This window comes from Ananas comosus, linkage group 6, assembly GCF_001540865.1.
Source record: "Ananas comosus cultivar F153 linkage group 6, ASM154086v1, whole genome shotgun sequence".
Lineage (NCBI taxonomy): Eukaryota > Viridiplantae > Streptophyta > Magnoliopsida > Poales > Bromeliaceae > Ananas > Ananas comosus.
The window spans coordinates 7,549,429-7,565,347 of record NC_033626.1 but is presented as its reverse complement, the minus strand read 5'-3'; the positions used below and the strand labels follow the sequence as shown (position 1 = coordinate 7,565,347).

Here is a 15,919-nt window from a genome sequence, read left to right as displayed (position 1 = left end):
TTTACCTCTTTTATCATTTTCATCCGTTCGATTATACTATTCAACTAACCACCCACTCAACCCTAGAGGGTCCACATCATCCTAACCGTACATCTTTTAATCTAAGGGCAGAAAACTTAATAGCACCAAGTCATTGGTGCTATTAATAGTATTCCAGCCTAGTTCTATATATATATATATATAGTGTAGAGTTACTATGCTATCGGAAGTATAGAGGATTTGATGCTACCGATTTTTTGACCTTTGGATCAAGAATTGTACGGTTGGGATGATTATGGCCCGTCCTAGGGTTGAGTAGTATTCCTAGGATTGAGTGGTCCCCACAGGATAATAGTATTAATCCAAAGGTTAAAAATGATTAAAGGGGCTGATCTAAGGGCCGATAAGTCGGAAGCACCAGATCATCTATACTTCCGATAGCATAGTAGCTCTACTCTCTCTCTCTCTCTATATATATATAGAGTCTAGAATAACTACTGATAGCAGATGAATAGTATTTTCTATTAACTTTTAGCCCTTAATTCTTAATAGTACCACCACCAAATAGTAAACCCTAGGCATCAAAGGAATAGAAAAGTAGATAGCAAACACTATTCCTCTACTATCAATAGTGTTCTAGGCCCACTCTCTCTCTCTATAAATATTACTATCAAAAGTATTCTAGCTTTACTCTCTCTCTCTCTCTTTCTCTCTCTCTCTCTCTCTCTCTCTCTCTCTATATATATATATATATATATATTTACGTATATATAGTAAAGCTAGATTTTTAGCCCTCGGAGGCCTTGGGTTTAGTGGGGCTAGGTGGTATAGTATTTGATCTATGGAATAGAAAGTTGCTAGTAAACACTATTCATCTACTATATATATATATAGGGATAATATCTAATATACCAGCCTTATCCTCCTCTTTGAGTTTTAACCACTCTCTAGATAGAATTATCCTACATTGGTGTTGGTGTTGTAGATTAATGACTGCTAGTTCATTTATTATATAGCATGTATTTTTATTATTTGCTGCAATGACTTATCTTTCATACTCTATTTGTTACAGAAGTAAGTTTTTCTTTTTTCTTTTTTTTTAAAAGTCTTTACAGTTACATTAGGTTACATTAGCAGGATTTCAAGTCTCTTTCCCTGCTTATTAAGTATGTACCTTTATGTCATATTGTTTGCAGGCAGACTATTATGCTCATCCAGAGCACTATTACCCTATTTTTCATGAAAAGATAGCTCCATACGCATCTGTCATTGGTATGAGCTGCCATTCCTTTTCCTTCTTTTTATGTTTTCCTCTGTTTATTTTTTTTCTTTCTTGATTTTCTATGTTCTCCTATTTCTTCTTGTAAGTAAATAAATAGAAATACTTTCTAATGATATTTTGGCCTAAACTTTGAGAATGTTTTTCTTATTTGCTATATGTGGAAACATAAATCTCTCGTATTTCCCATGGAAGTATGCTTTCGGTATGGCAACCATTGGTTTCTCTGGCCTATGGTGGTCCTTCCACACTCTACTAAGACAAATTTGTCAAAATATTCATTTCCTGTAAGAGTTTCACATTACAGATCTTGCCATTTGCCTTTTAAGGAAGGCAGTAAATAAAAGCCACTAGTTTTTTCAATCTAGGCCATATGTTGTACTTTCAGCATGATAACTTGCTCTTAAGGGACCGATTTCTTTGTGTTGACACTTTTTCTCTTTTTATTAATCATTCTATCACTACTTACAAAAGTATGATAAAATTGTAAGACTCGGTCATTCCTTAGCCACTCACAATCTTGGTCTTTGTATAGTGAATTGTATGTATTGGGAGAAAAGATTTCCTCGGTTACTGAGCACTAAGCAGTTACAAGAACTAATGAAGAACGGATGCCCTCTTGTTGGAGTTTCTGATATAACTTGTGATATTGGTGGTTCACTGGAATTTGTCAACAACTCCACATCTATAGAAAAGCCTTTCTTCAGGTGGTATATAGAATCCTTGATTTTTGTGCACATTCAAGTAGCAAATGCATTCAAATCATTGCTAGATTACTTTAAAATTGTATCTTTGGAATTATCTTTATCTTGTTTTGTTGATGCCTAAAATACATACCCATCCTCTTACAGTATTGTGATTGCACTTTGGCCCTGCTAGGAAAAACATAAAAACCTATGGTGTTGATATTTTTTTCTTTTTTTAATAAAAAATTCCATGTAATAGAGTGTGTAAATGGATGCTGGAGTGCTTGCAGTCCATAGAGTCAAGGGCTTTGTTTGGCAACAAAAAAACTGAAAATTAGTAGAAACTAATTTTTTTTTTCACTTGTATGCTTTTTGAAGAAGACACGTTTCGACAATGTTGGGTAGGTTGTGTCGCAAGTTACTCTGAGATGACAAGAGTAGAGAAGACCATCTATCAGCACATGCTATTACATAAAACTGTTATTTATAAAACTAAAAAACTGCAACAATAGCAAACAAGTCCTATAGTTAAACCCCTCAATTTTACATAAAACTGTTATTTATAAAACTAAAAAACTGCAACAATAGCAAACAAATCCTATAGTTAAACCCCTCAATTTTCAGACAATCACTACTAAATCTCCTGTTTTTATCAAGAACTTCGGTAAAATATTGTTATGTGATATGAAATACCCAATATAACCCATTTTCATTTTTCTATAATATTTTAAAATGTTCTAAGTCCGTGGGTGCAAAATGCAACAGAAGGGGTTACTGTTAGAAGTCTAAGTGATAAGGGATTGAGAAAATAAATGTAGGCTATCATTTACCAGGCAGACAGTATAAATTGCAGTATATTCAAGGGGATTTCTATATGAAAATTTTGTCTAATAGAACTTGAGTTTTATTTTAAGTGTCTTATTCTCTCTAAAGTTTTAATCAAATTAGAGATATTCAACTTGACCTGATTTATTTGGATTGATAGGTATGACCCCTTTAAGGATTCATACCATGATGATATGGAGGGTGATGGTGTTATCTGTTTAGCTGTTGACATACTTCCAACAGAGTTTTCTAGAGAGGTAAGACATACCAATTGAAATATGTAGCCCTTTCGTCCATGAAACTGCTAGTATATCACGAGAATTTAGTTGAGTCTACTTTTTCATCTGAACATACGTTTGACTGTTTTCATTTGTTAAATTTTTGTGAAGGCTTCTCAACATTTTGGAGATATCTTATCTCAATTTATTGGCAGCTTGGCTTCAGCTAAGGACATAAAAGAACTTTCTTCTCACTTGAGAAAAGCATGCATAGCTCATCGTGGAGCACTTACCTCTTTGTATGAATACATTCCCCGAATGAGGAAATCTTTAATGTAAGCTTCAAATTTTTGTCCTTCAAATTTTTGCCCTAATCTTCCTTGGATGCTTGAATCAAATGGACTTTCGGATTAGCCTTCTATGCTATTGTTTTCTTCATTGCCAAGTATAACACATCAGCAATGGTTATTACATGGTTAATTCTCCTTGTAGTTTCATCTATAACAAGGTTGATTAGTGGGACTTTTGGATGTATAATTATCATTCCAAGAAATAGTGGGACTTTTGATGTATAATGAGCAATTAAAGAAATATGTATGCATATGATTATTTTGAAATTATAGAAAAAAGACCAAAGTCACATATGATTGGAGATATTGGGGCTTTCTTTCGTTGGCAATATTATGTCATGACAATTTTTTTTTTTTTTTTTTTCTATTATTCTCCCTGGCCATCTGTTCCACTTTCGTTTGAATGAAAACTATCTTTGGAGCTATTTGTTTTTTTTTTTCTGAATAACACATGGTGTTGTGCTTTATATGCTTCTATGAAAATTATGTTGGCAATGTTCTAAGGATGTCTAGCAAAATTAAAAGTTTCTTGATTCTCAAATTGATGAATGCTTGCTTTTAGTTCCTTTTTTCTGGTCTGAAGTTTCTGCTTACTGTAGTAATTTCTTGCCAATATGCAGGGATTCATTACCAATTCTTACAAATGGTTTATCTGGCAAGAAGTACAATACACTGGTTAGAGCTTTTTTCGGTTTTTGTTGCACTAATAGATAGTTCATTTTATCTATTGCTGGTTGGGTTGTTGCTTTGGCAATTTGCGTTATGCTTAGTTCTAATCCATAGCGCTCCTAGTTTTCTAACTGTAATTCTATTGACACGCAGGTATCTCTTAGTGGTCATTTATTTGATCAGTTTCTAATAAATGAGGCGTTGGATATTATTGAATCTGCCGGTGGATCTTTCCGTTTAGTTAGATGTGAAGTGGGTCAAAATACAAATGCTATGTCCTTTTCAGAACTCGAAGTAAGTTAACTCCTTTGATGGAAAAAATTTATTTAATTACTTCTAGTAACATCAATATCTATATCTCTCCTTTCATATGAAAATCCATGTGACAAGTAGAGATTTTCTGCTGATTGTCATCAAATTTAGTGCATCACTGTGTTTCTTAGTCAATTATGTTAATTTTTGGAAATTAATAATTTGTTAATAATGGCTTTTGACTTGACAAACTTTGTTTTGTTAGTGGAGAACTTTGTGCTTTTATTTATGGACACAATGCATGAAACCCCCTGATAAATTACATGAAATTAGACACTTGGTAAGAACATATGTGGGTAGGATTTGTGGTTAATTAGCGTACACATGTTATGACATGCTGATAGATAATACTTCAAGAATAAGCATGTAATAGAATTATTTACGAATAAATGCAATTACAAACGAAACATTTATGTTAATATGGTTATATGGTTAATGTTTCGCTGATAGGATTATGTATACTTGGAGATATAGAAATGTCTGGTATCAAATGTTAACTCTTCCTCTTTCATCTATGTTCTTTCCATTTCCGTAGGAATTTTCTGAAGGTTGCTCTTTCTTGTGGTATGCTTAAAATGCAAGCAATTGTACTAATAACTCCATCCAGCTGCTGGCTATAAGTACTATATTGCGAACTTTTCTCTTGCATTTTTTTTGGAAAATGAATTGGATGAGAATCATTGTTTTCCTAATGCATGTTGCACTTGTGTTAGCACTAACAGATACTGTTGATGAGTTTGCAGGTAGGCGCAGATGACAGCGCTATGCTGGATCAGATAATTGATTCCTTGACTTCTCTTGCAAACCCTAGGTCTAAAGAAGGTATTCGAAAAGAAAGAGAATTATCTCTGAAGATAGGAAAAATTAGTGCTTATTCAACTGAGGATAGCATGCCTAGAAAAGAGCAAGCAGTTCTTATTCTTGGCGCTGGCCGAGTTTGTCGACCAGCAGCTGAATTTCTAACATCAAAAGAAAACTCATATTGTGGTGGTCTCAATGGATGTGATGTCGGAGGATTCCATGTTATTGTGGCATCCTTTTATCAAAAGGATGCAGAAGAGGTAATTAATCTATAATAAATATAATTTTCCTTGAAGATATCCTCTGTACGTACTTATTTATCAGAAATTCAGATCATAAGTAGGACTAGTGTCTTTCAATTTAGAATATTATGAAATATACAGGTAATATGATTGAGTGGATTTGTAATATTGATGATTTTCTTGCATTATTAGTAATATTGTTAGATTGGGCAAACTATTTACGTGCAAATTTTTATTAATATCCACTAGTCACTTTGGCATAAATTTGTTCAAGGCAAATTTTTCAGTGATAGTACTGTAGAATTTCAGGTTTTTCTATTAACGCGTATAGCAAAACTTCTATGGACTTTCTATAATTCTATTACTTTGTCCCGACGTTTGTTTTTTCTCTTTTTTCTTTTTTATGTGAAAGTGTTTGAAATATAAAGGGATAAAATTATCATCCAACTATAATTCTGGTGCTGGTGTTGTACTATGTAAGATCACATGGTAAGTTTTATTTATATGCAAAAAATGCTATTAGTCGACATGTGCTCATTATTGTAGATCATTACTAGTGGTGTTGGCGGCACATTGCATTTCTTAGGTTGTTGCTTACTGTAATAGATAGTTACTATAGGCGTTGTTGGTGTATTGCATTTCTTAGGTCATAGGAACTTCGACAAAAAAAAAGAAAAAAAAAGAAGAAAAAAGTACCATTTTGGGGAAGTTTATATATATGACAAATCCATTAAGTAATGTGATTTGAAGACTCTAATGGCTTGTTTGGTTCAGCTATTTTAGATTTTGGAATTAGAATGACGTACGCTAATTCCATAGTTGTTGTTTCTTTTACAGCATTCAGATTCCTATTTCCATTCCACTCTGGAATGGGAATGACCTGATCCATTTATGGCTCAATCCGACTTTGAATTTTGGATTGGCCCATTCCAGAGTAAGCCTCTTAAAAAATCTCTCTCTGTTCATCATTCTCCTCTTCCTTAATCAAAACTCTTTCAAAATCCTAAGTGTCCCAATTGTTCATTCTGATTTCCATCACAATAATGCAGCAAACATTTTGGGATGATTCATCATTCCATTTCCTATTTCAATGCAATCCAATTCCATTTTCCATTCCCATTCCACTCACAAACCAACCATGCCCTAAGTCCCAGCTTGGATATCAGATTAAGTTATCCACCAAGTATGAGGATCTTCTGGTTGAAGTTAGGTATATGGTCCAATTGTCTCAAATGAAATAGCTCCACTCATTTTTCGGGAATAAGATAAATCACTTCACAAGTGATGTATGCTATTCTATTCCTACCAAATCATAAATGCGAAGGTTTTTCAAGGAGCAAAAATCAAGCTCCTACCTTCCAATAACGTAGGAAAATCTTCATACCGAATAAGTTGCCATCGCATTCTGCCATTCAAACATGACCTAACTAATCTAATCTTTGTCTTGTAGAATGACATGATTAAATAGAAGGCAATCAATTTCTTAGTCTACTATCCATTAGAACATGCTGAATAGAACTATATTTGCCAGATCAATTTGTTTTCTTAGCTTGTCTCGCTTTGCTATGCTACAATGGATAGAATTACACATTTTATTGAAGTTTCAGGAAGTTTTTTTTCTTTTCCCCCGATCTTTTAAGCTCTATTTATATCTCCGCTTTGAGATGAATACTGTTGGAAATTAGGTTTACTTACTTGCTAGCAGTTGATATCCTGCTAATGTTCTATTACCATTTTCTTTTATTTTAACTTGTTAATATCATTTAGGAGATAATTTATAATTTTTATATTATTCGGAAGAAAATTTATAATACTGATGCCCATCATTCATTTCAAATTAGAAAGACCGCAAGCATGCTTTTAGTAGCTTAGACAAATTTTCATGTTTTCCCCTAGAATGCGAGATAACTACTATTCAGTTTTACAATTTTACGGTATGTTTCTCCTGTGATGTTGTTATTGCCTACATTTGTGTACTGCATGCTTTTCTTCTGGATGTATATTCATTCTTTAGGAAACAATTTTGGCCACCGGATGGTAAGTTATTTCTTATCCTTAATTTTATGTGTAGACAATTGAGGGTCTAAAAGATGCAACAGCTGTTCAGCTTGATGTCATGGATTCTGAAAGACTTTCAGAGTATGTATCAAAGGTAGTTCCCTTTCTCCACTTTTGAGCTTCTCTTGGGCATTGTGAATCTCCCTAGATATAAGTAAAAGGGTATCTACTGATTTTAAGTATCCCAAGTATAGTCGATTATTTTTAAAATAGAAGTGGTTACTGTATCAAACAAGCATGAGCTCTTTGTCGCCATTTCATTAAGGCTTATCATACGAAAGTTTTATTTACAACAAAATTTTCTGACATGCCAACTTGCTAAGCACAGATGTTGATGTACTTACACCTTTTCAAGCATATTTATGCTTGATATGCCAAAATTCTTGAGTTTCTTGAAGGGCGAAACTTTAGCATTATTTCTTATGCCTTATTATAAAACTATGGAATTTTATTTTTTATTTTTTTTCATGTTGTTCATTTATTTTCAGTTTAGCATGTGCCTCCAAAAGTTTGTTGTTCTTTTCTCTTTTAATTTATGTTAATCTATTGCAGGTTGATGTCGTCATTAGCTTACTGCCTGCTAGTTTTCATGTTGCCGTTGCAAGTGCATGCATAGAGGTACTTTCTCTGCTGTGGTTGTAAGCATTTGTTGCGTCCAAACTGGCACTGAGTGATGATCTATCATGCTACCCTTCAATATTTAGGCCATGCAATATTCTCCGGTGCCAGCAGCCCAGTCTCCTTTATTCCTATCAACTAGCTAAACACTTGTCTAAAAGTATGTTGGACTAGTAAACTAATCAAGAATAGTCTTATCATGAAAAATTGTACTTGAGCTAGATTTCTTAGGATAGCGGCGTCAAGCTAGATTATCATTGATAAGATAGATTCCAGCTCTACTCTTGAGCTGTGTGGAGACTGTTTAAGATTGTTTTGGCATACAAAGCGCAAACCATAGTGTACCAGTATAGTGGAGTGACTTTAGTATTTTACCAACTCGTTGATCCTATAATACACAGCTGCCCTAAAAGGCTGGAGTAAATACAGCTAATTAAAAGTAAATTCTTTTCACTTTAAATAAAAATAAAATACGGAAAGCCCTAAAATAGCGGTAATATTCTTAAATTGTCTTTTACTTGAATTGAGATGTTAATGAAGATATTAATCTTTCAAGTATTTGATCAGTTATTAGCAAGTCGCTAATTAAACTGACTTAAACTCATATTTAATGCCAGGTTAGATGTCTTCATATATATTAGATCTCCAATATGATAAACTTTGAATTGTCTGATCCTGCATATTGTGCTGACTTATTTGCTCTGGTAAAAACTGCTTGGTGCCTGTTTACTTGTCCAGGAATCTTTTTTGAGATGTTTCTGTTCAGTGTATATTGCTCATTTTTCACTAAGAATACTGTATAGACTAATAGCTGATATAACCGGCTCCTTTTTTCTCCGCCAGCACAAAAAGCACATGGTCACTGCAAGCTATGTTGACGATTCCATGTCCAAGTTGGATGAAGTTGCAAAAAGTGCAGGCGTGACGATACTCTGTGAAATGGGCCTTGATCCTGGCATAGGTAGCTCTTGCTTGTACCTGTTGTGTTTCTTTGATTATATATCATCCTCTCAAGTAGCACTCATACATAGGCGCAGATATTTAAATATTGATAAAAACATTTTCTACTAATATTTCTATATTTTTCTCACATTTTGCACAACGAACCTCAGAGAAGTTTTGTTATTATGTTCTGTACACCATTGTGGCTGAGCACTTGAGGCTGCACAAGAAACACTTTACAGAAATACTTGGAGAAGTGTAGTGCAGATCGTTTAAAGAATGACTTCTTGATAGACCAAAGAATATTGCTAGGGGATAATATTTTTTACCAGATTTTATTTATTTTTCATGTACAGACCACATGATGGCAATGAAAATGATTGACCAAGCGCACAGCAGAAGGGGAAAAGTAAAAGCCTTTACTTCTTATTGCGGCGGACTGCCATCTCCTGCTGCTGCAAACAACCCACTGGCTTATAAATTCAGGTAAAAGCCTTAGATCATTTTCCTGCTTTTCCACTACTAAGTTCTCTTTGAAGGCAGACAAAGTACTACAGTATTTTCCAGTTACTCTTTCACTCTTTTGAAATTGAATTTGATATAAAAATATTTTTATTATTTATTTATTTTTCGGTTAGTTGGAACCCCGCTGGTGCTATCAAGGCGGGGAGAAATTCTGCAATTTACAAGTTCCAAGGGGAGATTGTACGTGTTGATGGTGAGCTTTTTTACTTGTGGCATCTTTACTTATTATGAAAAAAGGTATCCTTTTGCTCCTAATATATTTAGCATGCCGCATTGTGCTTACAACACAACCACTCTATAATATGCTCATATTTCTGGTACATTAGAGAGATAATTTATAGTCCTTTTATGTTTCCATATATTTCTAGAGAATTTAGTTGTTTTAGTCTATCATTTTCTTCTTGCTGAACAAATTAAATGGATGATAGTTGCTAGTTTGTTGGCAGTTACTGTAATTATTTTACATGCTATTTTCTGTAGACAATGTCTAGGTTTTAAAATATGTAATACATATTTTTTGATTTTTTTTGGTAGTGTTTTCTGCTGTAGGAATTTACTCACCACTACATATGCAGTGAATACTCTAATATGCACACATATTCAAATAGAGAACTTTCAACCATTCAATCATTTCGGACTTTTTTATAAACTAACCCTCTAGAATTTTAAAATTTGCAAAATGACCCTTCCAAAATTATATTTGTAAAACTAACCCTTCTTTTGCCACGTAGGTGCAGGGGGATTTTTTTTATAAAGGCGGTGAACGATTCACCGCCTTCAGTACTAATTTTTTTTTATAAAGGCGGTGAATCGTTCACCGCCCTCTTTATTAATATAATTAGCAAAGACGGTGAATAGTTCACCGTCTTTTGTTTATTTAATATTTTTTCTATATCATATATATAATCTTAACAACCACATAAAAATTATAACAAATCATATATAATCTTAACAACTTGAAAATCCTAATAATCTATCCATACAATTCTAACATAAAAATTACAACAAATCATGAAATCACATATAATCTTAACAACCTGAAAATCCTAATAATTTATCCATATAATTCTAACAATCAAATAAAAATTTCAATACGCATACTAAAACCTCACTTTTTTCTATCCATCTAACAACCTCACTTTTTTCTATTTCCCATATAATCCACATAATTCTAACAACCTCACTTTTTTCTGTTTTTCATCTAACAACCTCACTTTTTCCTATTTTTCATATAATCCACGTACAGGAAAATGTGAGGTTGTTAGATGGAAGATAGAAAAAAGTGAGATTTTTAGGATTATATGTGGATTATTAGAATTTTTATTTGATTGTTAGGATTGTATGGATAGATTATTACGATTTTTAGGTTGTTAAAATTATATGTGATTTGTTATAAGTTTTATGTGGTTGTTAAGATTATATATGAGACATAGGAAAAAATATTAAATAAGCAAAAGACGGTAAGACGGTGAACCATTTACCGTCTTTACTAATATAATTAGTAAAGACACTGAAGGCGGTGAACGATTCACCGCCTTCATAACAAAAATTTTGCCTCTGCTTACGTGGCGAAAGGAGGGTTAGTTTTACAAATATAATTTTGGGAGAGTTATTTCACAAATTTTAAAATTCTAGAGGGTTAGTTTATAAAAAAGTCCGCTCATTTGTGTCAAACATTTGATTAAAGGTTCCACTATTTTTTTGCAGGCAATGAACTATATGATGCATCAAAAAGATTTCGCTTGCCAGAGCTCCCAGCTTTTGCTTTAGAATGCCTCCCGAATCGGAATTCATTGACTTATGGGGATTTGTATGGGATCTCTGCAGAGGCATCAACAATCTTTAGGGCTACCCTTCGCTATGAAGGCATGCTACAGAATATTATATATTTATCCTTACATGACTAAAGTATTCACTTACTAAGTTGTACTCGCTTTCTCTGCAGGTTTTAGTGAAATAATGGCAACTATGGCCAGAGTTGGTTTCTTTGAGACAGAGCTTCATCCGCTGATTAAAGGAAGTAGGAGACCAACATTTAAGGAATTCCTAAATGAGATTCTGAAAGTCGGTAGTTCTACACCAATAACCACTGGTAGCTTCAAAGGATCTGTTGGGAGTGATGAAGAACTAGTTGAAAGGTTAATTATGCTTGGGCATTGCAAAGAAAAAGCAACTGCCGTGAGGACAGTCAAAACCATCAAGTTAGTGATTGCTGCCTCTTTGAACTACTAATTAAGGGCTTGTCCTTTTGTCACACCCCGGGACCGCTACCAATTTGGTACGATCCGGGCGCGTCGAACAGACGCCGAACGGACAGCNCACAGGTCATTCCCAATTTATATTTCACTTCTCTAAATTCAATAAAAATAGTATCTCATACTATTTTTTATTTATTTCTATTTTTTTTTATATTTAAATTCGGTATATTACATTACACCGCAACCTTACCGGAACCATTCAAATGGCTCTCCAACCAAATGGACACCGTAGCTTCATAATTTTAGAAGTCCGGTACCTTACACCTTTATACATAACCTCTTCTATTTGTCGTAGTGTATTTCATAAATCTGTTTAATCATCATATCCGGTAGTTCGCTCCTGAGAACAGATAAAATACGCATAGTTACATCAATATCTTTTCCTTCGAAAAGGATTTCCTAAAGATATCAATTCCAAAGCTTCCTCTATATGGATCCCGTAATCATGGCCTGTGCTCACAGTTTGATCCTTCTCAAAAGACAGATTAGAACAGTAAAGGCGATTAATTTTTGTCTGTTATAGATTAGTGCTGGTTTTTACTATTTTGAACTAGAATATGAGTTTGCAATTTGCTTGCCATCTTACGTGAGCAGGTTCTTGGGACTTAATGAGGACGTGGAAGTTCCAGCAGCATGCTCAAGTGCATTTGATGTCATGTGTCTACAAATGGAAGAGAGGTTATCCTATGGTAGTAAAGAGCAGGTAATTTCCTGCTCTTTTTGGGTACAAGCTATTGTCAGTTTTGTCCATCAGAGATAACAGGCTTCTTATCTTCCTATTTTAATCATTCACAGTATTGCGACTTATCTGCTAATGTGCACACTAGGACTGATGATTGTTGCAGATAGTGAGAACAGATTATTATGTGACTTGAACTACAAGAAAAAATAACTTTCTTTTGATGATGGCACATTTTTGTCTCAAGTTGAACTTGTAATAATCCAACCATATAGCATCACAGATTGTTGTTGTCTCAAGTTTTCTTTTATCAATGAATTATGTTCTTCAATTTAAACTAGGAATTTTAGAAGTTCAAAGTTCTAGTTCTGTTGTTTAAACTGCACTGTTCTGTTAAAATATTATGCGATCAATAAATGTAAGTATCTTCTTTCTTAAGATCACAGAGATCGGAATTTTATAACGTTCAACTTTGTATCGTTTTCTTCTCATCCTTCTTGTTATTGGTTATGTTTGTATCATTTTCTTCTCATTCTTATTGTTATTTGTTTTGTTTGTTTGTATCTCATGAATCAAATAGTTCCTTATTAACTAAGTCTAATAGTGTGTCCTAAAAAAAAAGGTCTGTAGAGCATTCACGTTATATTCTTCTGTCTGTAGAGCATTCACATTATATTTTTTGAATTGACCCACACTTTAACCCCACTTGTTATGCAGGATATGGTGCTCTTGCATCATGAAGTGGAGGTGGAATTTCCTGATGATGGACCTAGAGAAAACCACCGAGCAACCCTACTAGAGTTTGGGAGGACAAAAAATGGTAAAACAACCACCGCAATGGCGCTTACTGTTGGAATTCCAGCAGCCGTAGGAGCTCAGGTAATTCCTAGTGTTATATAATTGGAAGAATAGCAATAGGTTGTTACCCAATTTTTAATACCAAATACAAAGTGAAATGACTGTTTGAACATTTATATATTTTTTACAGCTCTTGCTTCAGAACAGAATCCAACAGAGAGGTGTCGTTAGACCTCTACAATCTGAAGTCTACATACCAGGTGAGCACAAAATGGAAGGGTTTACATATATATATATATATATAAAATACATAACGGAAAGGAGAAAGAAAATGGAAAATGCTTCTTGTACACCCAAAAAGGGGGTGTAGATCTTACACCCCGCATCCGAGGGTTGATAAAAATTCAATTAGTTTTTAAAAATAAAAAAAAATTGGTGTGACAGATAGAGTATTAATAACCTTATGAAGGAGCGGGTGTAAGATGTACAATCCACTTTGGGGTGTATCGATAGTATTGCTCAAAGAAAATCTTAGGGGCCTTTCTTAATGCTATGGTAAGACTGAATATAATTGATTTTCAAATACATGACAGCTTTGGAGATCTTGGAAGCATGTGGTATAACTTTATTGGAGAAAGTTGAAACCTCATGAAAGGATCACTTTTAAGACTTTCTGCAGGACATGCTGTAAATTTATTATTCCTAAATTCATGTGCTATTTGGAGGATCCTTTTATAAATCAGTGAACTTTTCCATTATTAGGAAAAATATTTGCTAATGCAGCCTGAGCAATTTTTGCTCAGGGATGCTAAATGTATGAAGTTGCATGTAATCTTCGCTTTCTCCCTCAATCTATGTTCATGAATGATAAGATAAATAATGAGTTGAATGCAATCATAGATTAAGGCTTTAAAGAAGTAAAAATTTACAGGTTGTCTACTCGTCAGATTCAACTATGTCGTAGAGTGGATGTTTCTCAGAAAACTGTATAATGAAAAAAGGCAGTAGCCTTTTTACCGTGTGAATCTATGCTCATTTTACATTATCTACCTGAGGAGGATGGGAAAACTTCATTTTTTTTGTTGGCCGGAGTAAATACGATGACGGTGCGATAACTCTTTAAATCATACTATGAAAGAGACAGCTTCTTTTAATCGAATATTATTATTACGTTTACCTTGTTCGTTTAGTATTTAGGGTTTTGTAGCTCCCAAGTTCCACTAAATGAACTCGCTCGGGCACAAACAACAAACCCGCCGAACGGATAATGTTTCTTCTATCCGCAGAAAGCAAGGACAGATGCCAATCTGTACAGTGTATGTATGGTATGAGTACATTAACTCTTTAAATCATATCATGTAAGAGAGCTTCCTTTAATCGAATATTATTATTATGTTTATCGTTTTGCTTTAGCATTTAGAGTTTTGTTACCCCCAAGTCCTACCAAATGAACTCGCTCGGTCACGTACAACAGATCGGCCGAAAAGGTTAGGTTTCTCCTACCCGTACAGAGCGAAAACATATGCCAATCTATATCTACATAATATGATATGAGTAATTAAACTTCTAAATTAAAACTATTGCTATAAGTCTCTTGATTTTACAACTGTGGTTTTCCAAAATATTACATGATTCATGTTTATATAAAAAGATAATACTCCCTAAACCAACTCACGAATAATCTAACTTGCGATGCCTTTGCTGTGATTCTGGGCCTCACCTCGTAATACATAGTTCTGAAAGTGACGTTCTACACTCACTCTGTCTAAAAAAGGTATTAGTAAAATAATAAAAAAAGAATCTACTATTACTACAATAGTGATGCAGAAAAGAAAAATACAATTGCTATGCCTCAAATATATACAATATGCAACAATAATTTATTCTATCATTGGCCTACTTGATTGTCCCTATCTTTTCTTATCACTAACCAATCTTTTGGTTTGATTCCACTTCTTGCTAAACACCTTATGGAGTGTCGAGGGCTATCGGTATTTCTTAAAATGGTAGGCACATGAAGTCGAAGGAAATCGGCATCTCCAAGTACGGTAGGGATTCGAGGGTTATCGGCATCTCTCGATGTGAAGTAGGGGGTTGAGGGGAATAAACATGGAGCTATATGCAGTAGGGAGTTGAGGGGAATCGACATCTCTCGTTTCGACACTTCCAAATGGTCACGACTTGTATCATAGTTATACCTTAACTTCTCATGACTTCTAGGGCTAACCATTAAGTTCACTGACACATTCCCTTGTTATCTAGTTCAAGTTTGTCTAGATGTCCATGTGTCTTTATGTTCCACACCCTAGTGTCAGGGACTTCGAAAAATTCCTATGCAGCCCGGTCTCTGGCCCAAATCTGCTTAGCGAGTTCGGGTTGAAAACGGGTCGAATCGGGTTGGCAAGTAGACCCAAACCCAACCCGCTGTGGGAAACTCAAGGGTCATGAAACTCATGGGAGTTATGGGTGACTCTTGAGCTTTTGGCATTTATGAGGGCTCATTATGTAGGCTCATTATATATGTAATAATGGGTGAGTTATGTGGTAGTGGGTGAGTTGAAAAGGCACCTTTGGGCCTATAAATAGTGGGGTTGGCTAAGACCATGACACACAAGAGAGAGTGTGTTTGTATGCTGTTTGTAGGTTGTAATTCTCATTTCTAAGTAGTGTAGTACTTAGT

The 15,919-nt window shown here is 34.3% G+C and overlaps 1 protein-coding gene across 6 annotated transcripts in view; it reads left to right on the top strand.

Moving 5' to 3' along the window:
• LOC109711713 (alpha-aminoadipic semialdehyde synthase) overlaps positions 1–14,178 on the top strand; it is a 35,081-nt gene extending 20,903 nt beyond the window's left edge. For 5 of the 6 annotated variants that reach the window (XM_020234888.1, XM_020234891.1, XM_020234892.1 and 2 more), the window contains 18 exons: positions 1,176–1,251; positions 1,794–1,965; positions 2,930–3,026; positions 3,159–3,322; positions 3,958–4,012; positions 4,160–4,300; positions 5,062–5,379; positions 7,433–7,513; positions 7,972–8,037; positions 8,881–8,998; positions 9,336–9,465; positions 9,618–9,697; positions 11,212–11,370; positions 11,450–11,705; positions 12,357–12,465; positions 13,159–13,320; positions 13,430–13,499; positions 13,833–14,178. In XM_020234888.1, coding sequence (XP_020090477.1) covers positions 1,176–1,251; positions 1,794–1,965; positions 2,930–3,026; positions 3,159–3,322; positions 3,958–4,012; positions 4,160–4,300; positions 5,062–5,379; positions 7,433–7,513; positions 7,972–8,037; positions 8,881–8,998; positions 9,336–9,465; positions 9,618–9,697; positions 11,212–11,370; positions 11,450–11,705; positions 12,357–12,465; positions 13,159–13,320; positions 13,430–13,499; positions 13,833–13,891 — 2,313 coding nt within the window. In that variant the 3' untranslated portion in view covers positions 13,892–14,178. Of the gene's footprint in view, positions 1–1,175; positions 1,252–1,793; positions 1,966–2,929; positions 3,027–3,158; positions 3,323–3,957; positions 4,013–4,159; positions 4,301–5,061; positions 5,380–7,432; positions 7,514–7,971; positions 8,038–8,880; positions 8,999–9,335; positions 9,466–9,617; positions 9,698–11,211; positions 11,371–11,449; positions 11,706–12,356; positions 12,466–13,158; positions 13,321–13,429; positions 13,500–13,832 lie in introns of those variants that run through there. The other variant, XM_020234893.1, reaches the window with a different exon arrangement.